The sequence below is a fragment of the Hibiscus syriacus genome, unplaced genomic scaffold (genome assembly GCF_006381635.1).
Source record: "Hibiscus syriacus cultivar Baekdansim isolate YM2019G1 unplaced genomic scaffold, ASM638163v2 tig00000778_pilon, whole genome shotgun sequence".
Classification (NCBI taxonomy): domain Eukaryota; kingdom Viridiplantae; phylum Streptophyta; class Magnoliopsida; order Malvales; family Malvaceae; genus Hibiscus; species Hibiscus syriacus.
In genome coordinates, this window is record NW_024061825.1 from 2950841 (window position 1) to 2977863 (window position 27023).

Genomic DNA, 27023 nt, shown 5'->3' on the forward strand with positions numbered 1-27023 from the left:
GGAACGTACATATGTGTAAAGTTAATTTATAAGTATACGTTATATTTACAAATGATAATAATATTTTTATTAATTAATAATATTTGACTCGGTTTATTGTCTGCTATACAAATATTAAATTTTTGTAAGTATTTATTATAAATTACTGTCAATGAAACGAAAAAAATGAGTAAACATTTTTTTTCTTAAACTCAAAAAATTTTTGGAAAATTAAGGAACTTACATAACTAATCTTAAATGGAGTAATTATTGGAAAAATAAATTTACCTACCACTAAAGTAAATTAATTTTTGGCCTCTGCTTTCTTTTATTCATTAAATTATAAATTTTTTTCTTTTCTTCTTACTTTGTTTTCTCTTCGTCTTGCACAACATAATCTTTTTTTCTTCTATTTGTTGGTCTGCCACTTTGGGTTCAAATCTTTGTCGTAAATGAGAATTTTAGATAATCGAGAGAAGCTAAAGGAAAGAAGATTTTAAGGCGATAAAAGTGCTGCTAAAATATAGGACTTTTTAAGGGAAATTTTGAGTTCCTTTTTTGGTGTAAAGTGTGAAAGGGAAGATGGTTTGGAGTAATCCTTGAATAATTGTGTAAAAATTAGGGTTTTCATTCATGGGTGGGTGTTTTCCTTGTTTTGGATCATCAAACAAGGCTGCCAACAATGGTGGAATCACTGTGAAAGAGCTGCAAAAGAAAGATTCTTCTAAAGATGGCTCACTTGGACAGTTTCAACATGTTAATAGAGTTAATTCAGGTTTTTTTTCATTTCTTAGCCTAAATTTCATTTTTTTAATTGTTTCAAACTGTTGGTATTTTATCATCTGGACCATGTTGAATTCTGTTTTTATTTTTTCAATCGTTAGAATATGTTGCAAGTTTGATCTGATACAATTTGCACTCGAACTAGGTACCACTGTCGTTGTATGGCCAGATTCTCTAAGGTTTATTATTTATTTAGAGGATCCTAGGCGACATATACTCATATGTATGTGTCTGATACGAGTGCAGGACTCGGACAATTTTAATTTGGTACATCTGTGGTCTATGCCATTCTAGTTTGGGTGTTCGATATGATTATAAGTTCGGTACTAGTATTGACAGATTTTTCAAAGTTTTTCCATGTATTGGAGGATTCTTAAAGGTCATATCCCTCTATCCATGTGTCTTGATACGACTGCAGGCGAGTACTTAAAGGAAAATAAAGAATTGGTGATACATTCATCATAGTTGTTTGAGGTGTTTTGTTGTTGTTCTTTGATAAATTGTTAGGTAGTGGGTTTTTTTAGGAGATCTACTCTTGGTTTTACTGTTTTAGGAATGTGGATTTTCCCATTTCCTAGTAAAAACTTGTTTTGTATGTTACCTAAACTCTGGTGTAAGTCTCGGAAATATATGCATCCAACATGGGTATGTTTAATTTTTTCCGTAGTTTTTTTATGTATTTGGAGGATCCTTAAAAGATCATATTCTCTCACCTGTGTGGGAATATGTGTCCGAAACAAGTATTTCAAGCAAAATGAGGAGTCAAAGCAACATAGCTTGTTATCCGTAATTGCTACTCAGATATGGCTATAGCTTTGTAAATGGAAGTGTCTAGCACAGTCATGTTTAATTTTTTTTTTCATGGTTTTCCCATGTATTTGAAGAATCCCTGGAAGGTCATATTCTCACCCCCTATGTTTGAATATATGCAAACACCATAGCCTTTTTGTAGACACCCGTTTTTGTCCGGGTTTTTTTATCGTTATTTTATTATTATTATTATTATTATCGTCATCTTATTATTTTATTATTATTTATTATTACATATTTTTTTTTTGCAGGCCAAAGCCCAATACAACAAGGCCCAACCAAGGCCCAAACACGAGCCCAAGTAATTAGGGTTTTAAACCCTAAACCTATCATCATTCAGCCGCCGCCGCCGCTTCTGTTGGACTTCCAGCCGCGCCGCCGTCACTTTTCCGGCCCACTCCGATGGTCCAGCCGCCGTTCCCGCGCCACCATCGTCATCTACAGTGAAAAATCAATCAAACAGCAACCCCATCAGTGACTAAATCAACCAAAAACCAAACCCCAAATTAAAATACCAATAAATCCCTAAATATTCGGGATTTATATCTTACAAAATCAGAGAAGGACATGGGCTATTCTAGACATCATCATCTCACCAAACGAAGCAAAATCGACCATAAATCAAGCAGATATCAGAAAAAAGGGGGGGTCATTCGGTTGGTAAAAAAACAGAGAGAAGAACAAGAGAGGATTCGGGAGGCCAGAGAAAAAAAAAAGAAGAAAAAAACATATATTCGAGACAAAAAAAAAATAGATGAAGGGAGGAGATTTTTACCTTTCTAGGGTCTTCATTGGAGTCCCTAACTGTTGAGTTTAGATTGAGAGGATGTTGCGGTGTTCTTCGAGCCTTATGAGGCTCGGTTGAACCATGGGTAACAGAGGGTGAGGAACCGGAGGTCTTTGGGGGTTTATTTAGTCCCTGTGGCCACCGATCTACGGTGGCCAGGGAGCCCTTGGTGCTCTGTTCTCCTCGTGGTGAGGAAGCAAGAGGGAAAGGGGAGAGTATAAAGGGAGAGATGAGAGCGGCTGAGAGAGGAAAGTGAATGGGAAATAGGGTTTCAGAACCCTTATTGGGTCTTATAGCCTTCAAGCAGAACGGCGTCGTTTGACCAAGGGAGTCTGAGCGTCCGCAAAAGGGTATAACTACACTTTTAATCCCTGTGACTTTGTAAACTTACGCGTGTTTCTTCAAGGTTTGGGGGGGTAAATCTTAGTTTAGGTCCCTCCTGGTTTGTAACATCTCGTTGTAGCCATTAATGAAATCTCATAATATTTTATTTTGGGCATTTATATTTTCCTTTTTATATTTTAGTCCTATTTATATTAGTATTTTGTATGTTTAAATATTTAGATTTTAGCTGTTAATCTTGTGTATTATTCATTTTGGTCATCATATTATGTTTCTATTTGTTTCATTTTTGATATAATATTTGCTCACATTTCGTTTTAATCACTATTTGTTCACTAATGTGTGTAGGGTAAATAATTTGTTTTGAGCCCCGATTTGTGAATGAGCTCATCCTAGTCCCTATTTGGTTATTGATGTCTTTGATGATTTTTGATTTCGTAAGGAAGTTTTGTTAACTTTCTTTTTAGTCCCTAGTTGTTGGCATATTGATTTTATTTTTATTTTTATTCTAATTTGACCACTAATTTATGGTACTTTCATTTTGGTCACTAGATTTATGGTTAATCACGATTTAGATACCTATCTTTACCATGTTGTTCATTATAGTCACCAGGAGGTTCATGTTATTTGTTTATTCTGATATTGACATTCTGTTTTATTGTGTTTCAATTTGGTCACTATGTATACTATGTTGCTTATTATGAATTTAACTACTGATTTTATTCTTTTTCATTTTAGCCACTGATTGATCACGTTTTTTATTTTTTTTAATTCTGCTTGTATATTTCGATTTATGCGTTTTAGTTACTTGTCTATAAAGTTTATTTATTTTATGTTATTTGTATGTCATATTTTCATGTATATATTTTAACCTATGCTATAATATCTATGTACATATATCATGTTTCAAATATATTAATTTATTTTATTTTATTTCATACGCATGTTGCATCATATACATTTTTATACTTATTAATTTAATTTAATTTTTCCCTTTGTATATTCATGTATGAAAATATATTATTAATGTTTATTCCATTTTATTCAATGTGATTACATATGACTAATTTTTCAAGAACGCGAATTTGTAGAACGGGCGTGGAAAGTACTACTTGATCGAAGCGGTACAATCCAATACGACATTCGAACAAATACGAACTTAAAATAAATCCATTTTCTTTTACTAATTAATTTATTTTAATGATGCTATGTGTGTGTTTTTAATTTACTCTTTATTTCCTTTTATTCGAATGCAAATGTTAATTTTATTTATATTCGATTCGCATATTTATCAATAAGAGAATATTTTTTTATTGACAAGAAATAGTCGAGTTAGTTTTTCCGATGGAGGATTACTAATTTTGATATTTCTTTTCGAGTTAAAGAATTTTCTGTAAATAATTTATTCGAAGTAAATTAATTAAATTTCAATAAATAGATCACATTTTAACTTTATATTCGAATCATAAATTCCACCATTTACAACGATGTGTAAGCGACACAGTACCAATTTTGGGCGATGTAGGGGTGTTTATCCTTCCCCACACGTAACCGACTCCCGAACCTGTTTTAAATGAATCTTTGGTAACGTAGTTCAAATTTTTGTCTTATAAAACTATTTTTCTTAAAATTGTTTTTAAAAGACGTTTTTAGGTATTCGACCTACCTAACCCAAAGGTCGATGGCGACTCATTTTCAATTTAATTTTAATTAATTCATAATCACCAATTTTCTAAATTAAAGTCGTAATCGTTTTAAAAATAATATTTAATTGTTTTACAAAAAAAATGGTTATGACAGCTTGGCGACTCCGCTGGGGACCTTTTTTTAGAGAGTCAGGCTGTATGTCGTTTACGTATTGTCATCTTGGTGGAAATTATGGTTTCTAGTTTTTAGTTAATTTATGATCCGTTTATTGAAATTTTTAATTGCTTCGTTTTTTGTCGTACTAACATTTTATTTTTGGCTTTCAGCTTTGTCAGGATTTTATCATTTTTCCTTGTTTTGTTTTCCTTTTGGGTCGAAGGTAGGTATGTTCCTCCTCACACACATCACTCGCATTAGCATAACATAAGCTCTAGACACGAGCTTCGATCCAAATTAGTTGGGGTGAATGCTTTACTCTCGTAAGAATTTATTCTTCGTATGAGTTTTAGCAAATAACCCATGGGATACATACCTTATACTTTCGTAGGGATTTATTCCTCGTACGGGTATAAGACAATGAATCCCCTCGAATTGAACTCGTCCCGTTTGAAACCTGTAATGGGTGAGGATCGAGGGTTTGGCAGCCCAAGGGGGCACCGACATCAAGGACAATTCGAGTTCTCTTTTCCGTTAGAGCCGAAACCAAGCATATAGTGAACCGTCGAACTATCACCCTAGGTATAGTCATACCGAACCTTTGTCCGTCAGTAGGTACCCAAACTAGGTGTACACAAAGGAGGAATATTTCTAAACCCTTATCTTTTGTTTTAATTTCGTAGAATTTGTTTTCTTTTTGAATAAAAGCATGCGAACTAGATACCATGTGGTTAGGACCATTTTTTGAAATTATTCATTTTGGGTAGATAACATGTACGGGTAGGACTATTATCTATTTAAAGCATGTTCTGGTAGATATCATGATGGGTAGGTGTTATATTCATCTTTTAATAACACTTTTATCTATATCGATTGTCTTACCTGTACTAACTAATTTCTTCTATTTTCTTTGTGTGCACTAACTTATTTATTTTCTGTTGTTTTTGTTTTTTTCATTCTTCTTTACATTGCATCATCATAACATAATGCGAAAATGTTGATCAGCAAGGGGATATTCGAGAGAAAATTTTCACAAGAAGAGATAAAAGTTTTCAACCAAGCAGTCGCGTACACAGACATGCACCGAAGGCTAAAAAGAAATGCACAGAGTACAAGAAGGAGACTTGCTCAAGACGATCGTGCAACGTTCGAGACTAAAATGATGAGCCACTGATCCGATGAGTGATCCAGCAGTCGATTTTTATCTACAATCATTTCATCGCTATTTATCAAGGAGCGACACACTGACTTCCGCACCACTGGGGTATTAATAGAGTTAGGTTACAAAACGCTTGAGGGGCATCATTTTCAAGGATGAAGATCCCAGATGAAGCAGCGACCCCTTTCAGATTCAACATCTAAGAGAAGTCAAGTCTGTAAAGTGGACTGTCTTGTAATGTGAAAACTTTTATTTCTGGTGAAAATTGTTCTAAAATATTCATTGTTGGGATCCACATTTCTGCATTTGCATTTGCATCGTTGCATTTTGCATAACATTCATTTAAGCATGTTTACATGCATTAATCATACCTTGCTGGAAACTTTGAGGAAGCACTTCTAACTGTGCAATTGCATTCACACAGTACTGAGAATGGATGCAAAATTTGAGGAATTAAAGAAAGAGCTGAACGAGAGTTTGCAAAAGATGCAAGTTGAGTGGGAGGTTAAAATGGAGCAGATGCAAAAGACCACCGTGGATCGTATCTTACAAAACCAAAAAGACCTAGTTGACCAAATGGTAGCAAAGATGGCTGAGCTCAACCAAGAAAAAGGCAAAGAAAAGATTTCATTAACCCGTGAAACAGTTAAATGTGTGAAAGCACAGGCTAGTTCGCAACCAATTATCTCGCCCAACAGGATTTCTAGTCACCAAGCGACGAGAAGAGCCAAGAACGAGATCCCAGAGAATCTGAAACAGTGGTGCAGAGAGACATTTCAGGGAATGAGAGGACAAACCTTTCGCAACGGGATGGATGCAACAGAACTAGTACTAGTTCCCGACTTGGTGCTCCCGCCCAAATTCAAGATGCCCGAGTTTGAAAAGTACAGGGGAACCAGTTGCCCCAATGCCCACCTCACGATGTTTATTCGAAGAATGACTGGATACACTAACAATGATCAGATGTTGATCCACTGTTTTCAAGACAGTTTGATTGGACCTGCTTCAAGGTGGTACCACCAACTGAGTCGTTCTCAAGTCTGCTCCTGGAGGGATTTGGTTAGTGCTTTTCTGGGCCAATACAAGCACATGATTGATATGGCCCCCGATCGAACAATGCTTCAGAATATGGGGATGAAGAATTATGAGAGTTTTCGACAGTACGCACAACGATGGAGGGATATTGCATCTCAAGTGCATCCACCAATGACTGAAAGAGAGTTCATCACTATATTCATAGATACATTACAGTCTCCTTATATCGACTACATGATAGGGGTTGCCACTAAGAGTTTCTCTGACATTGTCATGTGTGGAGAAATGATTGAAAGAGCTATTAATAATGGCCAGATATGTGGTACTAGCCATACTGACATTGAGGAAAGAGCTGAGGTCAGTCTAGTGGATTTAACCAATCTGGGGACCGTGTCTCATAATGTTTTTCGTAAAAAGACATGCATCAATCCAATTCCGATGACATATGAGGAATTGCTCCCAGCTCTAATTGAGAACAACCTGGTGATTCCAGTTCAATCCAAACCAGGAACTGACCCATATCCTGAAGGCCATGATATTAATGCCATATGCAGCTATCACATTGGGATCTCAGGGCATACCACTGAGAATTGTAGGGCATTAAAGTGCAAGGTCCAAGATCTGATCGATTCAGGGACATTAACGTTCAATGTGTAATGGGGCATTCTGATCGGAAGTCGGTCGGGGCATCCATCAGGAGATTTTGTTGCATTCTCATGCATGACATCTTGTTTGAATTTGTTTTTCTTTCGTTCTTCTTATGTTTAAATTTTTGTAAGTCACTTGACGTTCGAACATTGTAAATAAAATACTTCCTTTAAAAAAAATGACAATGAGCAAATATTAATCTTGAATTCTTTGAATATCATTTTAATTAAAAGCATTTTAATAATTGAGGTTGTAAATCTTTGACAAATGACAAGATTGAACCCTGCAAAACAGTGACCCCTTGATCCTAATCCAGAGGTACACCAGAATACATACCATTTTCTTGCAGGGACCGAGCTAGTTTCTGTTCACATAGAGAGTCAATCAAAGGGTTTGGCATTCAGGTATGTGTTAGGAGCGGATAAAATGGGGCAACTAGCACATGAGATTGCAAAACTAATTAGTTATTATTTCTGTTTATGACGTTCAATGATGATCATAATCTTCTCAGATGGAATGGTCAAGTAGATGAATCTAGTTTAGGTCAGTTGCTTGGGAATTGAACTCTAACGACGAGATTTTCTGACCTTCAACAAACACCGAGACTATAACAGGTTCTCCTCAGCGAGCTTAAGAAATGGAATACGTAAACAAACAAACAAAAACATATATATGTATACAATAAAGCTGAGCTATTCCACTAAAGCAATTGGTAATAGAGGAAACTCGAAAGCCCTGGCTTTATGAATAGAGTACATTCAAACCATGACATTGATCAGGTATTTGGCAATCCGGTGTATGCTCCACTGTGGTTGTCAAGTCGAAGACTTTGTGACGACATGAATCCTTCAGCTAGCCTGATAAAGGCAATTATAAAATATATGTACAATAAAGTTGAATTCAGCTAGCCAAACAATGGCAAATTAAATCAAATTTAATAAATAAGGAGTTTCGATGAATATGGACTAAGGGAGTTGAGGAACGCCTGTTATAGTCGACTTCACACGAGCACTTAGAATTCTCGTTTTTAGACCGATATTTTTGCACTACCTTGACTAGGTAAGTCTACGAGGCTTGAACAAATTGAAGATTTCAGAGAACTGAAACAAAAGTGTTCTAAAGAGTTTAGCAAGTGACTATGCTAGTTGTGTCATTTGTTCGCCTCTGATTAAAGTGCCAAATCAAGAAAGAGGGGTATGTCATTACCTTCACGAAGACCAATGGATGAAACACACCTTAGAATTTAGGTAGCCAACCTCTAAACCCACCTGTCGATCTTGGTATTTGCCAAAGATTTGTAACTATCAAGGATTAAAAGAGCATTTGATTCTTTTGATATCCAATGAATTCATGTTTTATGATTGGCTTCAATTGTGAAACTTAGAAGGAGGCAATATTTTTCAAAATTTTGAAAATTCAAGAAGAAGAAAAACATTTTCAAATAAGATAATCGCTCCGACGGAAATATCTTAGAATTCAACAAATATATCTCCGAAGCTCAGAGTCGAAGTTGGGCAAGAGAAGCTATTTTGGGGCAAAATTTGATGAGGCAAAGAAAACAAATTATCTCAGGTCTAAGTTTGCAAGAGTACACCCTAGTGGAAATGCAAACAAGCTGAATCAATGATAGAGTGAAGAATACTCTCGCAACCATTCTCCTTCCAGATCGAGAAAACATACATACATACATACATATATACACATACATACATAATACATAAAATTTGCATCAAACATTTATCATATATATTAAAGACATTTTTCTCCTCACGTGGGGACAAATTGGACAAAAAAAATCAAATAAATTTCATCTTGACATCCATCATAACATCCAAGATAGTCATTCAAAAATACATCATTTTGATCTCTCAGGAAATCAAAGCTCAGAAATGACCAGAAATCCCTAACTTGAAGAAGCAATGATTTGACTTCTTGAAGTCAACAATCAAGACATTTCCTCAACCTACAGGAACAAGAAGACTATCTATCATCTTTGAGGTTTTTTTTATTGAAGTAAAATTCAGTCTCTTGAGACATTTTTTCCTTTGAGATCCAAATTTTGAATTTGTTTCACATTAAACAAAGTTGATCTCATTTGAGATCGTATCTATTTCAAAACAAATTTCGTCTCGCTTGAGACATTTTTCCACAAATTTTGAGAATTTTAAAACAAATTGCGTCTCGCTTGAGACATTTTTCCTTTGAGATACAAATTTTGAATTTGATTCACTAAAAACAAAATTAATCTCACCTTAGATTCTTGTTTCTTTCAAAACAAATTTCGTCTCGCTTGAGACCTTTTCCTTTGAGATCAAAATTTCGAATTTGTCTCACATTAAACAAAGTTGATCTCACTTGAGATCGTTTTCTCAAAAACAAACTTTGTCTCGCTTGAGACAATTTCTCTAAAAACAAATTTTGTCTCATTTGAGACTATATCTTAAAGCAAATTTCGTCTCGCTTGAGACATCATTTTCTCTCATAATACAAATTTCAAGGTTGTTGTACTTAAAGCAAAATTAATATCACTTGAGATTTTCAAAGTTGATTTGTCTCGCACGAGACAGTTTCCCCTTTAAACAAGTCCTGAAATTGTTTCATTTGAAACAAAATAAACACTTTTGAAAACAACTTTGAGATTATTTCCATATGAACAAAATCGACAATATTTGAATCTTTTAAAACGATTTTTTTTTATCTCTTAAAGACAATTTCTTTTGAGAAAAAATCTTTGAGTTTGCTCCTCTTGAAAAAGTCTTTGAGTTTGTTCCTCTTTAAAAAAAAATCTTTGAGTTTGTTCCTTTTGAATAAAAATCTTGGAGTTTGTTCCTTTGGAATAAAAATCTGTGAGTTGTTTCGTTTGAAAAAAATCTTCGAGTCTATTTACTTTGAAACAAAGTTTTGTCTCTCTTGAGACAATTGTGTGAAAAAATCTTTGAGATTGTTTCTTTTGAAACAAAAATCTTTGAGTTTGTTTCTTTGGAAACAAAATTTTGTCTCTTGAAACATTTTCTCTTAAAACAAGATCATCTTTGAGTTTGTTTCTCTGGAAACAAGGTTTTATCCCTTAAAACAATTTCTTTTGAAGAAAAATCTGAGTCTGTTTCTTTGGAAACAAAATTTTGTCTCACTAAGATACAATTTTCTGAAAAACAAAGTTTTGTCTCTTATGACAATGTCTTTTCAAAAAAAAAAAAAAAAAATCATTGAATCTCTTTCTTTGGAAACAAAATTTTGTGTCTCTCGAGACAGTCTTTGAGAAAAATCTTTGAGTTTATTTCTTTGGAAACAAAATTTACCATCTTTGAATCTGTTTCCCTTGAAACAAAATAAACATCTTTGAGATCGTTTCTCTTGAAATGAATTTTGTCTCATTTGAGCCAATTTCTCATGAAACACCGATCTTTGAGAACGTTTCCCTTAAAAAACAAATTTTGTCTCGGTTGAGACAATTCCCTTTAAACGCCGTCTTTGGGTTGTTTCCTTTGAAACGAATTTTGTCTCTTTCGAGACAGTTGCTTTGGAAAAACTTATCTTTGAGTTTATTTCACTTGAAATAAAGCAAATATCTTTGAGATCGTTTCTCTTGAAACGAATTTCGTCTCCCTTAAGACAATTTTTATCAAAATCCAATCTTTGAGTTTGTTTCTATTGAAACACATCTTTGAGTTGGTCTCCTTTGAAACCATTATCCTAGAGATAACCAGCCGTCCTCGTCACGTAGGAACCGTGTTATCACCTTTAGATGGCCAGAACTCTTCATTGCGTATGAGTCGTGTCATTTCCCGACCAGATCTCTTCATCACGTAGGAGCCGTGTCAACCATAGATAACCAGCCGTCCTCATCACGTAGGAACCGTGTTATCACCTTTAGATGGCCAGCCGTCCTCATCATGTAGGAACCGTGTCATCCCCAGACCAGATCTCTTCATCACGTATGAGTCGTGTCACCCTAGATAACCAGCCGTCCTCATCACGTAGGAACCGTGTTATCACCTTTAGATAGCCAGAACTCTTCATCATGTATGAGTCGTGTCATTCCCCGACCAGATCTCTTCATCACGTATGAGCCGTGTCACCCTTAGATGACCAGACCTCTTCATTGCGTATGAGTCGTGTCATTTCCCGACCAGACCTCTTCATTGCGTATGAGCCGTGTCACCCTTAGATGACCAGACCTCTTCATTGCGTATGAGCAGTGTCGTCCCCACCAACAGAACTATCCATTTTTTTTCAAACCAAAAAGAGGAGAACCAGACAAAAACGTGTTTTCTTGTCGTCTTTGCCCTATTCTTGTTAACACAAGAATGTGCAAAGAGGGGCAGCTGTAGACACCCGTTTTTGTCCGGGTTTTTTTATCGTTATTTTATTATTATTATTATTATTATCGTCATCTTATTATTTTATTATTATTTATTATTACATATTTTTTTTTTGCAGGCCAAAGCCCAATACAACAAGGCCCAACCAAGGCCCAAACACGAGCCCAAGTAATTAGGGTTTTAAACCCTAAACCTATCATCATTCAGCCGCCGCCGCCGCTTCTGTTGGACTTCCAGCCGCGCCGCCGTCACTTTTCCGGCCCACTCCGATGGTCCAGCCGCCGTTCCCGCGCCACCATCGTCATCTACAGTGAAAAATCAATCAAACAGCAACCCCATCAGTGACTAAATCAACCAAAAACCAAACCCCAAATTAAAATACCAATAAATCCCTAAATATTCGGGATTTATATCTTACAAAATCAGAGAAGGACATGGGCTATTCTAGACATCATCATCTCACCAAACGAAGCAAAATCGACCATAAATCAAGCAGATATCAGAAAAAAGGGGGGGTCATTCGGTTGGTAAAAAAACAGAGAGAAGAACAAGAGAGGATTCGGGAGGCCAGAGAAAAAAAGAAGAAGAAAAAAACATATATTCGAGACAAAAAAAAATAGATGAAGGGAGGAGATTTTTACCTTTCTAGGGTCTTCATTGGAGTCCCTAACTGTTGAGTTTAGATTGAGAGGATGCTACGGTGTTCTTCGAGCCTTATGAGGCTCGGTTGAACCATGGGTAACAGAGGGTGAGGAACCGGAGGTCTTTGGGGGTTTATTTAGTCCCTGTGGCCACCGATCTACGGTGGCCAGGGAGCCCTTGGTGCTCTGTTCTCCTCGTGGTGAGGAAGCAAGAGGGAAAGGGGAGAGTATAAAGGGAGAGATGAGAGCGGCTGAGAGAGGAAAGTGAATGGGAAATAGGGTTTCAGAACCCTTATTGGGTCTTATAGCCTTCAAGCAGAACGGCGTCGTTTGACCAAGGGAGTCTGAGCGTCCGCAAAAGGGTATAACTACACTTTTAATCCCTGTGACTTTGTAAACTTACGCGTGTTTCTTCAAGGTTTGGGGGGGTAAATCTTAGTTTAGGTCCCTCCTGGTTTGTAACATCTCGTTGTAGCCATTAATGAAATCTCATAATATTTTATTTTGGGCATTTATATTTTCCTTTTTATATTTTAGTCCTATTTATATTAGTATTTTGTATGTTTAAATATTTAGATTTTAGCTGTTAATCTTGTGTATTATTCATTTTGGTCATCATATTATGTTTCTATTTGTTTCATTTTTGATATAATATTTGCTCACATTTCGTTTTAATCACTATTTGTTCACTAATGTGTGTAGGGTAAATAATTTGTTTTGAGCCCCGATTTGTGAATGAGCTCATCCTAGTCCCTATTTGGTTATTGATGTCTTTGATGATTTTTGATTTCGTAAGGAAGTTTTGTTAACTTTCTTTTTAGTCCCTAGTTGTTGGCATATTGATTTTATTTTTATTTTTATTCTAATTTGACCACTAATTTATGGTACTTTCATTTTGGTCACTAGATTTATGGTTAATCACGATTTAGATACCTATCTTTACCATGTTGTTCATTATAGTCACCAGGAGGTTCATGTTATTTGTTTATTCTGATATTGACATTCTGTTTTATTGTGTTTCAATTTGGTCACTATGTATACTATGTTGCTTATTATGAATTTAACTACTGATTTTATTCTTTTTCATTTTAGCCACTGATTGATCACGTTTTTTATTTTTTATTTTTTTTTAATTCTGCTTGTATATTTCGATTTATGCATTTTAGTTACTTGTCTATAAAGTTTATTTATTTTATGTTATTTGTATGTCATATTTTCATGTATATATTTTAACCTATGCTATAATATCTATGTACATATATCATGTTTCAAATATATTAATTTATTTTATTTTATTTCATACGCATGTTGCATCATATACATTTTTATACTTATTAATTTAATTTAATTTTTCCCTTTGTATATTCATGTATGAAAATATATTATTAATGTTTATTCCATTTTATTCAATGTGATTACATATGACTAATTTTTCAAGAACGCGAATTTGTAGAACGGGCGTGGAAAGTACTACTTGATCGAAGCGGTACAATCCAATACGACATTCGAACAAATACGAACTTAAAATAAATCCATTTTCTTTTACTAATTAATTTATTTTAATGATGCTATGTGTGTGTTTTTAATTTACTCTTTATTTCCTTTTATTCGAATGCAAATGTTAATTTTATTTATATTCGATTCGCATATTTATCAATAAGAGAATATTTTTTTTATTGACAAGAAATAGTCGAGTTAGTTTTTCCGATGGAGGATTACTAATTTTGATATTTCTTTTCGAGTTAAAGAATTTTCTGTAAATAATTTATTCGAAGTAAATTAATTAAATTTCAATAAATAGATCACATTTTAACTTTATATTCGAATCATAAATTCCACCATTTACAACGATGTGTAAGCGACACAGTACCAATTTTGGGCGATGTAGGGGTGTTTATCCTTCCCCACACGTAACCGACTCCCGAACCTGTTTTAAATGAATCTTTGGTAACGTAGTTCAAATTTTTGTCTTATAAAACTATTTTTCTTAAAATTGTTTTTAAAAGACGTTTTTAGGTATTCGACCTACCTAACCCAAAGGTCGATGGCGACTCATTTTCAATTTAATTTTAATTAATTCATAATCACCAATTTTCTAAATTAAAGTCGTAATCGTTTTAAAAATAATATTTAATTGTTTTACAAAAAAAATGGTTATGACACTTTTAATACGTAATTATTTGGTATAGAATGTATTTCAATTGAGAATTTGGAATGTTCATAGAAATGATATAGAATGTATTTGAATTAAAGGTCAAAAGCGTTGCTTGAGATGTTTTATTCTTCCATTTCGAATGTAAAAGGCAATGTCAAATCATAAATTTAATGGTAAACAATATATGTATACAAATATATATACACATTGAATGTATTTTTCTTGAAGTATCCATGTTAGGCATTTGTGTCAAAGACATTTGACCTCCAGGTAACCTTCACATACATGGAAAAACTTAGAAAATCTGACCATATTTGTCTCGAACACATACCTCTACTGAATAGACTAACACTCACACCTGATTCCAAGTAACATAGGTTAATTTTTGCACAAGAGAGACAATTTTAAGTATTCTATTGAAGAAGTGTATTTTGGTGTAGAATCCTGTAGTTATGGAGTGGTCTTTCCTGTTTCTAAGTGGTGGCTTAGTATTATCGATGTTGCAAGTAAATTTGCAACGAGCAGTTGTGTTCACAGGCCATTTTGCTTTAGCTCTTCTCTTGAAGCATTCATGTCTGATATATTTTTCCAACATTTTTATATATCATATGACCCTCCAAGCATTCTCCGAATACATGAAAAGGCTTTAAAAAATTGTACATTACCCTTATCTGACGCTTATACCCGAATCTGAGTAACCTAGCTCATAGGGACCATTAACTTTTGTCTTGGTATTTTAATTGTAATTCAATTGTTCTCTATCTTCATTCTATAATTTTGTCCGATGTATCTGATTCACTTCTTTGAACAGTCAAATCAAAATCTCATAGTAGCCCTGCCTCTGATCCTAAGAAGGAACCTGCACTACCTAATGATGGACCAACGGCAAAAATTGCAGCACAAACATTTACTTTCAGAGAGCTTACTGCTGCCACGAATAACTTTAGGCCAGAATGCTTGATAGGAGAAGGTGGTTTTGGACGTGTTTACAAGGGCTGCTTGGAGAGTATAGGGCAGGTTTGTAACGGATGCTTGAAATAGATGTCAAAGTCTGTTATAAACGTGATCTAATATGATTTTTTTCATATTATTTCAATTATGGATGTGAAGAACTGAATTATGTAGTTTAATCATTCTCTTGGGTAATATCTTTCTGTTTGCAGGTAGTTGCTATCAAACAGCTTGATCGAAGTGGTCTTCAGGGAAATCGAGAATTTCTTGTTGAAGTTCTCATGCTCAGCCTCTTACACCACCCCAACCTTGTCAACTTGATCGGTTATTGTGCTGATGGGGACCAACGCCTCCTTGTATATGAACTTATGCCTTTAGGGTCATTGGAGGATCATTTACATGGTAAGTTAGCCTGTCTTTGTGTTCATTGTACTTGCAATTTATGTTACTAAGACTTGATGTGAATATTTGACATGAGTACTTCAAGAAAAACGAAGGGTTGGTGTAACATGTCTTGCATCTATATTTCGGTTTGACTGCAACGTCAGCTTGAAAACTGAATCACATAGTTATGATTAACTTTAAAGTTTAATCCAAGGCTTGCTGACAGTATTGTACTTTTTCCTCCTAAGATGAAGAAGGATACGTGCTGGTATCCTCCTCCACCTGATTTTTTTAAGTTCAATGTGGATGGGGCGGTAAGGTCTGATGGTTTACATGGAGGAATAGGAGGAATTTTGTAAGACTCGAATGGCTCTAATCTTATCTCCTTTTCTACTGCTGTGGGACCAGGTCCTCCTATATTTGCTGAGTTGAAAGTAATTAAAGAGGGAATTGATTTATTTCTATCTTCTCAATGGGCGGCGAAAGGAAGACTAGTGTTAGAGAGTGATTGTTCAACGGCAGTGGAATGGATTTTGAGGCCTGTTTCTGCCCCTTCTTTTTTCAGGTCCCTGGTTGGGGACATTGGTGCCTTAGTTTCTGCTAAGGACATTATGGTTAGATGGATCCCTAGGAGCTGCAATTGGGAGGCGGACAAGTTAGCTAAGGAGGGGATAGGTTGAACGCTTATAGCTTTATTGATGTTATGTTCTGTTTTATTAGAAGGTTTACAGTGTAAAGTGTATCTTATGTATTTCTGGGTTATTAATAAATTGAGGTACTCTTTTCCTCCTTAAGCTAGTTGTCTCCTTTTAAGAGGCAACGCTGAGGGAGGTTTTTAACGAGACCTCCTATTCCTATCAAAAAAAAAGTTTATATGTGAATATGCATTGCAGTTTGCTTTTACCAGTTTTTAGGAACTACAATATTTTTGTTGAGCGAATTGTGATAGAAGGTTTTTAGCCTTAATTACCGAGTTGTTTATCGATGAAACAACATTGAGTTGACTGGGGTGTAACCGTACTTCCTTTTGGATAGGTGATTTAAACGTGTAATTAAGAGTTAAAGGTTTTCTGGACTCATGATATAGGGAGAACGATTTTTTGTTGAACAAATTTGACATATCCGTGGTATACCATACCCGTATCTGGTACTCTCAGCCAAGTTCAATTAACATAGGTGATTATTGTGAGAAAACTCATGAATAAAAATGTCTCTAAATAGCATGACATCAGAGTCCTTTCTCGTAATAGTTGTCAATCAATGGGGAATCATCTCGTGCTTGAAACTATTCTGTTGGCTTCAGTTTTCTACTTGACAGCTAATGACATGCATAACTTTTAAATTGCATTTCAATAATACTCTTGTTTTTAAGGTTTGTTCCTGACATTAGCTGTATTCACTTCGTTGGCTTATTCCGCCCTTGTTTCAGTATGCAGTTGCTGGTTATAGTAAGAGAATTGCACTCCAGATGATCACATTGATTACTGTGTTTTACATTTGTTTCTCAGATCTTCCACTGGACAAGGAACCTATGGATTGCAATACCAGAATGAAGATCGCTGCCGGTGTAGCCAAGGGATTGGAATACTTGCATGATAAAGCTAATCCTCCCGTTATTTACAGGGACTTAAAATCATCCAACATCCTTCTTGGTGAGGGCTATCACCCTAAATTATCTGATTTCGGCCTTGCAAAACTGGGTCCTGTCGGTGACAAAACTCATGTGTCCACATGCGTGATGGGCACTTATGGTTATTGTGCTCCCGAATATGCAATGACCGGCCAGCTCACTCTAAAATCTGATGTCTATAGTTTTGGAGTGGTATTGCTCGAGCTTATCACGGGGCGCAAGGCCATTGATGAAACACGTTCTCATGGAGAACATAATCTTGTTGCATGGGCGAGTATCTTTTTCCTTTTACCCAGCCATGATTCAAAAACGTATGCGATTTCTAAAAAAATTTATGCTTATGTGGAATGATTGTTACATTTTATTTATTAATACTCTGACTTAATCGAGTTTGGTGTATCTTTTTTTCAAACTTGCAAATATGGGTTTTGTAGGCACGGCCACTTTTCAAAGATCGTAGGAAGTTCCCGAAAATGGCTGATCCACTACTGCAAGGTCGTTATCCAATGCGAGGATTATACCAAGCTCTTGCTGTGGCGGCAATGTGTTTGCAAGAACAAGCTGCTACGATGCCTCTAATAGGTGATGTCGTTACAGCACTTACATATTTAGCCTCACAAACCTATGCTCCTAATGCGCCCGGAAATCAAAGCAATGGAGTTAGTCCATCAACTCCGAGGCTCAAGGATGACCGAAGAAGTATGACAGATGGATTGGACAGCCCGGATGGGCGCGGACATGGTTCCCCTTCCACCCATAGAAATTCACCCGATTACAGGACAAGGAACCATGCTAGGAAGTTGAGCACTGGGGCCGAGCTTTGTAGAAATGAAACTAGTGGTGGATCTGGGAGGAAGTGGGGGTTCGATGGTTCAGAACGAGATGAGTCTCATCGAGGCAGCCCTCTGAATAGTACAAGAACAGGAGAAACTCCACGTAATCGCGATCTTGATCGAGAACGTGCTGTTGCGGAGGCTAAAGTATGGGGTAAGAATTTGAGGGAGAAAAAACGAGGCAATGCCATAGGTAGCTTTGACGGTACGAACGAGTGATACTTGCATAGTATCATTTGTAAGAGAGGTTTGGCATATTTGTGGGGGCATTTTCATAGGTAAATGTTAAATAATCTTCACTTATATTATTTTTTCCCAGAGATTGATATTATTAGAGTAAATGGTGGGAAGAGGGTCACATTTTTTTTGCATCATAAATGCTGTCATTGTTGTTCAAGAATATTGTTTATGAAATTTCAGAGTTTTCCCCTTATATAAACCCTTATCTTTTATTATATATATATACATATACATATAACTTTGCTGGAAATGGATTGCTGACTGCAATAAGGTCATATTGTTGAAAAATTACCAAATTTGTGATATTCTCTGTTATTAGGCATTGAATCTAACACATTGACAACAACAAAGAAAGCATGAGTAGAATAGGGTTTCTGTTTGCATATTGTTGGAGAAAAAAACTATTACATAACCATGAAACAACTAATTACAAAACCCATCAGACCATCACTATTTTTAATGTCAGCAACAGCATAATCATAAGAAAATGAAAGGAAATGCCCAACTTCACTTGGAATATGGGTTGCTGCAATGGTGGAGTTGGGAAGGTGATTTGGTCTAGGGATAATGACCAGAGGTGGTTGGTTGGGGCAAATGAGGGTTCAAAGATGATGTCCTTGATATCCATTAATTGACCGAATGATTAAGAATATTTATGTTATTTTATCTTGTGTGGGTTCAAATCTCGATATTTATTTTAGGATTGTATCTATCCACTTAACAAAAAAAAAAAGATGATGTCCCTTAGTTGGCAAAGTAAACGAGAAATCAGGGGGAGAGTTTCTGAATTGAAGAGAACAGAGGGTTATTTTAGTGTTGGTTACAACACCGTTATTTATTTAAAGATAGAGTGACCAAAATATGAACAATTTAAAAATGAAGTGAGTAAATTGAAAAAATTTAAAAATCAATGATCAATATAAGAATGAAAAGATAGTTAAGTGACGCATTTAATAGGCCAATGGGTAACTGAAAAAACAGAAAATGGGAAAGAATGTATATTTGAACACTAATTCCCCCCTTGTCTTTTTGTTTCAAAGTAATTTCCGCTTTCATTTAGAAATTCACAAACTGTATACATATCCTTTGATCCCATCCAAACGCCATCGTTCTAGCTAACCGGAGCCATACGGTTCCTCGCCGGAGAACCCAGGCTTCTATCTTAATCGGAGCTCCACGACCCTCCTTCTTACCAGGTCCGCTTCTTTGATTTTCCATTTCCTTTTTGGTGAGCTATAATTCCTAACGATATCTCCTTGTTTACAGATCATGGCGCAAAAGACGTTGATTTTTTTTTTATGATTTTGACGTCTTTAATTGCATCTTCTTGTGGTAGAGGTGCTGATTAGATTCATTTCTTCTTATTTCTGAAATTTTATTTTAAATAGTAGCTCTTCCCATTGTAACAACAGTGAAGTATCCCAAATTTCTGCAATTAAATGTTAAAACCGGCTAGTAATTGTATTTTTTTATTCGTTTTTGTAGCTTATGAGAATTTGAAAAGAAAATTGTTCGATGAGGATTTGTTTTTGTTTTCTGTAGAATTGCAGGTGAAGCTCGATGATAAACTTGCCACTATTTTAGTAGAATATGCATCGGCGGTAAAGTTGTTATTGTTACCTTTTTACTTTTTGATGAACTTGAGCTTCAAATTGAAAGTAATTATCCGAGAAATTTTGGTTTCGTGCTCTGGTTGTTGCTGCCATTTGTTTATGTATTCTTCTGTGTGTACACGCGTGTGCCATATAGCCAACAAAATGAGATAGACGTCCATGATTGATGTAGATGACCTGTCTCATTTGTTCTAGAATTCCTTGATAGAAGTCATAAGGTCGATTTAAATAATCCCATTTTATTATGCTAGAGTTCCAATAAAATGAGATAGAAGTTCTAAGTTCGTTGTAAATGGTTCCATCTCGTTTTTTCTGGAATCTGATAAAATGAGATTGAAGTCCTGAAATTGGTGTGAATGATCCCATCTCATTTGTTCTGGAATTCTGATAAAATGAGATTGAAGTCCTAAGATCGATGTAAATGATTCCATCCCGTTTTTACGGATTCCAATAAAATGAGATAGAAGTCCTAAAATCAGTGTAAACGATCCTATCTCGTTTGTTCTAGAACTCAATAGAATGACATAGAAGTCCTAAACTCAGTGTAAATGCTCCCATCTTGTTTGTTCTATAATAGACAAATCAATCAGTTGAATGTTGTTGCTTAATATATTACATAGAGTTGCTGTGCGCTTCACTCATTTTCTTTTCTTATCTTTGACTTGGTTACTCAAGCAAATTTTCTCCCCATAGGTTTATGCGTCAGATTTAACAGAACTTTTTACCTGGACGTGTGAAAGATGTGATGGTTTGACTAAGGTGCTTGATTTTATATATTTTTATTTAATATTCATTATTTCAGTAAGTTTCCATTCGAATCAGTCACCCTAATGCTCCTTTTTATTGAAACAGGGATTTGAAGTTGTTGAGCTTGTCGTTGATGTTCAGAACTGTTTACAGGTGCATTTCTCATTGTTCATTATGTTGCTCTGACTCCGTTTTTCCTAAAGTTCCTGTGTCCGGACTGGAACATATATACTTGTATCCGACACCTTCTAGTAACATAGATTAGTATCTGGATGAAGTATGTGTTACACATAATACGTCTTTTGTAACTGACATGAAAATGACTATCAATTGATAGGGATTTGTTGGCAAAGGATATTAATGCCATTGATATTGCCTTTAGAGGAACACAGGATAACAGGTACTATTTTATTTGCCTCTATAATTTCAGTTCAGCATTGTTCTCAAAATGAGTTGTTCAGTGGCATCATAAAGAAGATTTGAAGTTTCTAAAAACTAAGATATTTTTTTTCTTACAAATTAATAAGGTCTTTTGTTCCTTCGGTTTTGATTGATTCATCTGTCTGTGTGCAGCATACAGAATTGGGCTAAAGACTTATTCTGGTAACAACTTGATTTGAATTACCCTGGTATGCCTAATGCTATGGTATGCATAACAAACTTATCCCAGTTTGTGAATATATGCTAGAGTGGTTATTGTTAATCTGCAGTCTTTTCTGGCTGTTTCAGGTGCACCACGGATTTTATACTGCTTATCACAATACAACCATACACTCTGGAATTCTATATGCTGTTAAAAAAAAAGAGTTTTACGGAGACCTCGACATCATGATCAGTGGCCATTCAATGGGAGGGGCTATAGCTTCCTTTTGTGCCCTCAACTTAACGGTAATCTTGACGGTTGAGCCTTTTCAATTCAGCTAGAAATATGTTATTTTGTCATACTTATCTTTTGAGTTAATTTTCCTTGGTTAAATTATGATCAACATGAATACTTCTTGATTGCTGCATGTTTGAATTATACAACATGGTTTCTCCAAATCTTTTGAATCAATTTTCCTTGGTTAAATTCTGGAAGCTTTTCCGGTTGCTCTGTCCGAGTCGAGAAAATAATCTTGCATTTCCAGGTTAATCATGAAGCCAAGAATGTTCAAGTTATAACATTTGGACAACCTCGGATTGGGAATGCTGCCTTTGCTTCTTATTATGGCAAACTTGTGCCGAACACAATCAGAGTCACGAATGAACATGACATTGTACCTCATCTGCCACCATACTGTTCTTATTTCCTTCAAAAGACGTACCATCACTTTCCTACAGAAGTGAGTTACACTGTTTGTTAAAACCAAAAACAAGTACTCTATGGTTTTTTGTATTGGCTTTGACCGAACAACTAAAATTGGAAATATTAGTGGAAAATTAGGGTCGGGATTCTGCTAATTCGGTTGTTATCAGTATTTGAATATTGAAAATTTTAATGTTATGTAATGCCGAATGAGAAAAAAAAAATCAAATGTTCAGGAAACTAGGAAGTTGCTAATTTACATCCTTCTGTTATCTGGAGTCCAACTAACACTAAAGGTGAATGCCAGGATTGCATGACTTAATCGTTCTTGGAAGAGATTCTTTATTTACTTGTTTGTTCACTATTTAAAATTTACATCAGATTAAGTTTTACCAGTTTCCTTCTTGTAGGTCATAGTGTACGTTAGGGTTTCATGGAACTTACGGTTTTGGAACTACATGAGTGTAAATATATTACAATTTACAAGGTCTGTTTTTTTTTTAATTCTAAACAGTTTAAGATGCGTAAAATAATCATATGATTATGCTCTTTTGTTTGAAATTAAATTCCTTAAGGGGTGATTGTTGGATTTGGATATGTGTCCGACACGGGTCTGCTCAATTTTTTCTAAGCTGTCCACCTTTTTAGAGGCTCATACCCTCATACCCGTATCCGAAATGTGTCGGACACAAGTGTGGTGAATAGAGGACTGATGCTTGATGCATGTAATACCGCCCGAGTACGCAAAGAACGGCATGGATAAATTTGTTGCTCTGCATCTCTTATTTGTAGGTTTGGCTGTATAATATTGGACTGGGAAGTGTGGTTTATCAATATGAGAAGGTCTGCAATGGTTCCGGCGAAGATCTACACTGCAGTAGGCAAGCCTCTTTTATGTATGTAGATTTAGACTTGTGAAGGAAATTTATCTGTAGTTTGTACTGAAGCACCTTTTTGCTCTCATATTTATTAATCGGGTAAAGTACAAATTTGATAACTAAATTTTATTCTATTTCCTATTTCACTTATTGTACTTTAAATTTTTCTCATTTTCCTCATTGAATTTAATACATTGAGTTTTTTTACCACTCAACTGTTTCCTCACTGATGGCGTTATGACATAGTCTTTTTTATTCTACTTTTTAATGGGTAAATTACAATTTTAATCACTAAACTTTACACTCTCTCCTATTTCAATTACTATACTTTTAATTATTTTTAATCTAATCACTAAACTTTATGCATTGATTTTTTTTGTCACTCCTCTGTTAACAAAAAAACCATGTCATAACGCCATTGGTGAGGAAACAACCTAGTGGCCAAAAAAAACCCAATGTATTAAGTTCAGTGAGGAAATTAAAAAGATTTAAAATACAGTGAGTGGAAAAGGAGAGAGTAAAGTTTAGTTACCAAATTTGTAATTTACCCTTTGGTTCCATTTTATTCACCAGTAATTTTATTTTCAAAATCATACATAAAGTTATGTAAGTTTTGTTTGCTCACTCACCTTTAAGCAATTAACAGTGATGCTATCGTGTTACCATATAATATTTTTTAACAGTAGGTGACCAAAACAGAATCAAAACGTAATGTTAGGTATGATTCAAGAAAATAGTTGGGTGACCAAAACGGAACCAAAGTGATAATTGGGTGATTAAATGCATAGTATACTTCCAGTTTTATGAATATGTAAGATGAAGGCATGTTTTATGCACGTGTTCCTTTCCTACATCTTGGCAAAAAAAAAAAAAAAGAGAAATAATGGCAAGGATAGATTATGGTTTCCAAATGAGAATCGAGATTGAGTCATGATTAACATAGAATTATTACTTTAGAAATCTGTCATGAACTCCTCCTTTCACATTGTATTGCAGGTCAGTGTCCGGGAGCAGCATCACGGACCATTTGAACTATTATGGTGTTGACTTAACGTTCATACAATGGAGATCCTGCACAATCGTGATGGATCATCATGTTTCGGAGTATGCAAAAACGGATCACAAAGGAAATATCGTTTTGTCGAGAGATCCGGCTACACTTGTTCCGAAAATGAATAGTCAGTCAAGTGAAAGGGAGGTTACATATAGTGCATTAATGTAACAGTTTGTGCTTTCTTCCTCGTAGGTTTCCTCCCCCATATAACCATTTCTTTCATTATTCTGTTGTAGCCATGTGATGATTGTGTGAGTTTGGCCATCGTTATCCGAAGGAGGGCATGGGTATTGATGGAGTTGGTGGTGTAAATAACAAAGTGTACATGAAGATTCATCATACATACATGAATAGCAATGCCAGCTATAATTTGTTTACTCAGCCTTTAAGAAGGCGCATTGTAGAAATATATGATGAATGGTTTCATCATTCTGCTTACAAAACCAACATTTCCAATCCCAAATATGTCGAGAGGCAAGTTTAGTGTCCAACAAGAACGTTAATCCCGGTTGCTGTTGATCATACACAAGGCCATAGGGCTGACATCTTCAAGCCTTTGTACACCCCATGCAAGTAGAGGATTGCATAATATAATTTGGTCTTCACCTGCTTGTCTGTTTGTTGGGCACTCCATTGCGCGTGTTAATTCGCGCAATTATATATTATCTCTAAACTAACACGAGTAATGTGGCTTATCATTTATTTTTTCTTGAAAGAAAAATAATTATATTAATATATTTTCCCTAAAGCTTAGGGACCTTTCACGTCATTAGCCAATAAATATTAATATATTTGTGTATATTATGGACACATTTGAAAACTGATTCCTGTGAGACCCACCTCTCAATTGTCGCTGTAATTGAAAAACAATGGCATGATCCTAGAGAAACCAAACGTCTTTATCCCGTGGCATTTCACGACTAGAAAATCATATCCCCATGCCTATATCCAAGTATGTGTTGGATGCTGATATTGATCACAACCAATTGCATCCAGCCACATGATCAACAAACCATGAACTTTCTTCTTCTTCTTTTTATTTAAAAAATCTTGTTAGTGAAGTGGAAATTTCCACTAAACAAGTACATGTGAGGGGGACACTAACCAAACCTTTGGGCCAAAGACAAGAGGCTGTCCAAGTCTGTTGTTGTCAAACAACACCATTGTCAATGGCATCTGCTGGTAGCAACTTTCCAGGTTCTACCTTGGTGCATCATTTTCTCATTGAACCAGAGCATGGATCACCTTGTCACGGTCCTACTGTTCTTCATTATCTGCAATACGAGTCAACAACTTATCTTGAAAGCTAATAGCCAAATCTTATATTCCTTACCTAAACCACTTCTGAGCTCAAGCGGATGGCAAGCAATGGTAATTGCAAGGTATTTACTTTATTTCTAAGCAAATATAAACAGAGGCCAGTTTCAAAAGTTTAATTCACAAGACTATAATGAACAACTGAAGAGATGCTTTTCTAGGCTTTCAAAAATGGATCCTAAATCTCATGTACGGTTAAAATACACCTTCGCCAAGCAAAAATCGAACCCTGAACTGTCTATACAACATGAACACTTCCATTTGGAGGCTGCAAATAATCAACCTAATAGAAGATTTGTAAATAAAGAAAAAAATATAAGGAAAAACATCACAACTTTGTTATAGACTACCTGAGTTGCCTGAAAAAGCACCATGCTCAGGAACATATTTCCTTCGGGTCAATCCAACAGAATCAGCCTGAGGCCTTGGAATATTATCAAGGGGCTGTGGATTTAAGAAGTCATTGGACAGCAAGTACCTCTTGGATTTACTTGAGCATAATTCTGAAATTTGAGCAAGATTTTGATTGGATATCTGCTGAGAACACTCTTGCTTCTCAGTAAGCAGATTATCCAACTGTTCAAGAGGACTGACCCCCTGAGATGAATCCCGTAACGTCATCGTGCTTTGCTGTGACACTTGTCAATTGGCCTTGTCACTGCAAAGTTCTTTGGTTGGAGTACTAAAGCACTGATGACTAAGCGATAACCGAAGGCGAATATTCCTTTGAGAATAATACATTTTGGTACTAAGAGGCCCGGGCAGATCTGATTTAGTGGCAGAAGGAAAATTCATTGTTAAGTACAAGATTCAGAAACTATTATGGACAAGTGAAAGCAGAAAGACTTACTTTTTGTCAGTTGACAGTTTTCAAGGGCTTCCGTAGGGATTTCGCTTTCTGAAACCGTTCCTATTGGAAAGTCCTTAGCTGCAAATGTGCATGTTAAATATTAATGCATGAGAAGCAAAAAGCAATAATTTGGTAACCAGATAGCCTTTTTATGAGGTATATATCTGTGCTCCGGAATTTTGATTGAGAGCTGTCCCGAAACTCTCATACACAAAATTGTAAACTCTTATTGTGAACCAGAGCCTTTCTGCATTAGATGGCTCGGAAAAGTCAGGAGATAGAATGACAACTAATTCAACGTGGCCTTACATGTATATACGTCATGAGAATTTAGAATCTTTTTCATGCCAGAAGCCGTTTTTGGATCATCCAGAATGGGAAGGCAGTCACCAGCTATCCTACAGAAATTGCAAAAAAGCAATTTAAAAAAGAATGGCACCATCCACTAGAAAACAAAGACATTCGGATAGAATAGCAAAAGCTAGAATAAGAATAGCTACCCTACTTTATAAGAAGCCCGGCAAAAAGCCTAACAAAATACCATAAATACAACATATATCTAGATCTATCATCCCCAGGCTTGGAGACTGTAGAGCAAAAGAAATGTATCTGTACAAGTGGAATTCCCTACAAGAAAAGGAAAAGATGCACCAAGCTGAAATAATGAGGCACTTGCTGCGATTATAGAACTGATATGTAATAAGTAAATAAAGACACATTTCAAATTAGACATATTCATCATAAAATCATACCGTTAAAATGGTGGGAAAAGCAAGA

General features: G+C 35.5%; 1 protein-coding gene, 1 long non-coding RNA gene and 1 pseudogene across 3 annotated transcripts; 2 read left to right on the plus strand and 1 right to left on the minus strand.

Moving 5' to 3' along the window:
- Positions 1-368: 368 nt before the first annotated feature.
- Positions 369-18632, plus strand: LOC120115367 (serine/threonine-protein kinase PBL27-like). The gene is made up of 5 exons (XM_039136096.1): positions 369-754; positions 15276-15481; positions 15628-15817; positions 17308-17699; positions 17864-18632. The coding sequence occupies exons 1-5, from the start codon at positions 613-615 to the stop codon at positions 18479-18481; spliced, it is 1548 nt and encodes a 515-aa protein (XP_038992027.1). The 5' UTR covers positions 369-612; the 3' UTR covers positions 18482-18632.
- A 2502-nt stretch (positions 18633-21134) lies between these two features.
- On the plus strand, positions 21135-24292 carry LOC120219240 (annotated as a pseudogene).
- Positions 24293-25512: 1220 nt separating this feature from the next.
- Positions 25513-26857, minus strand: LOC120115399. Of its 2 annotated transcripts, none has more exons than XR_005515476.1 (4): positions 26556-26857; positions 26247-26324; positions 25729-26163; positions 25513-25679 (listed from the first exon to the last, which is right to left on the minus strand). It is a non-coding gene; the product is annotated as an uncharacterized LOC120115399 (long non-coding RNA). The 2 variants fall into 2 exon arrangements; XR_005515477.1 differs by having other exon boundaries at positions 25665-25679; positions 25747-26163.
- Positions 26858-27023: the final 166 nt, after the last annotated feature.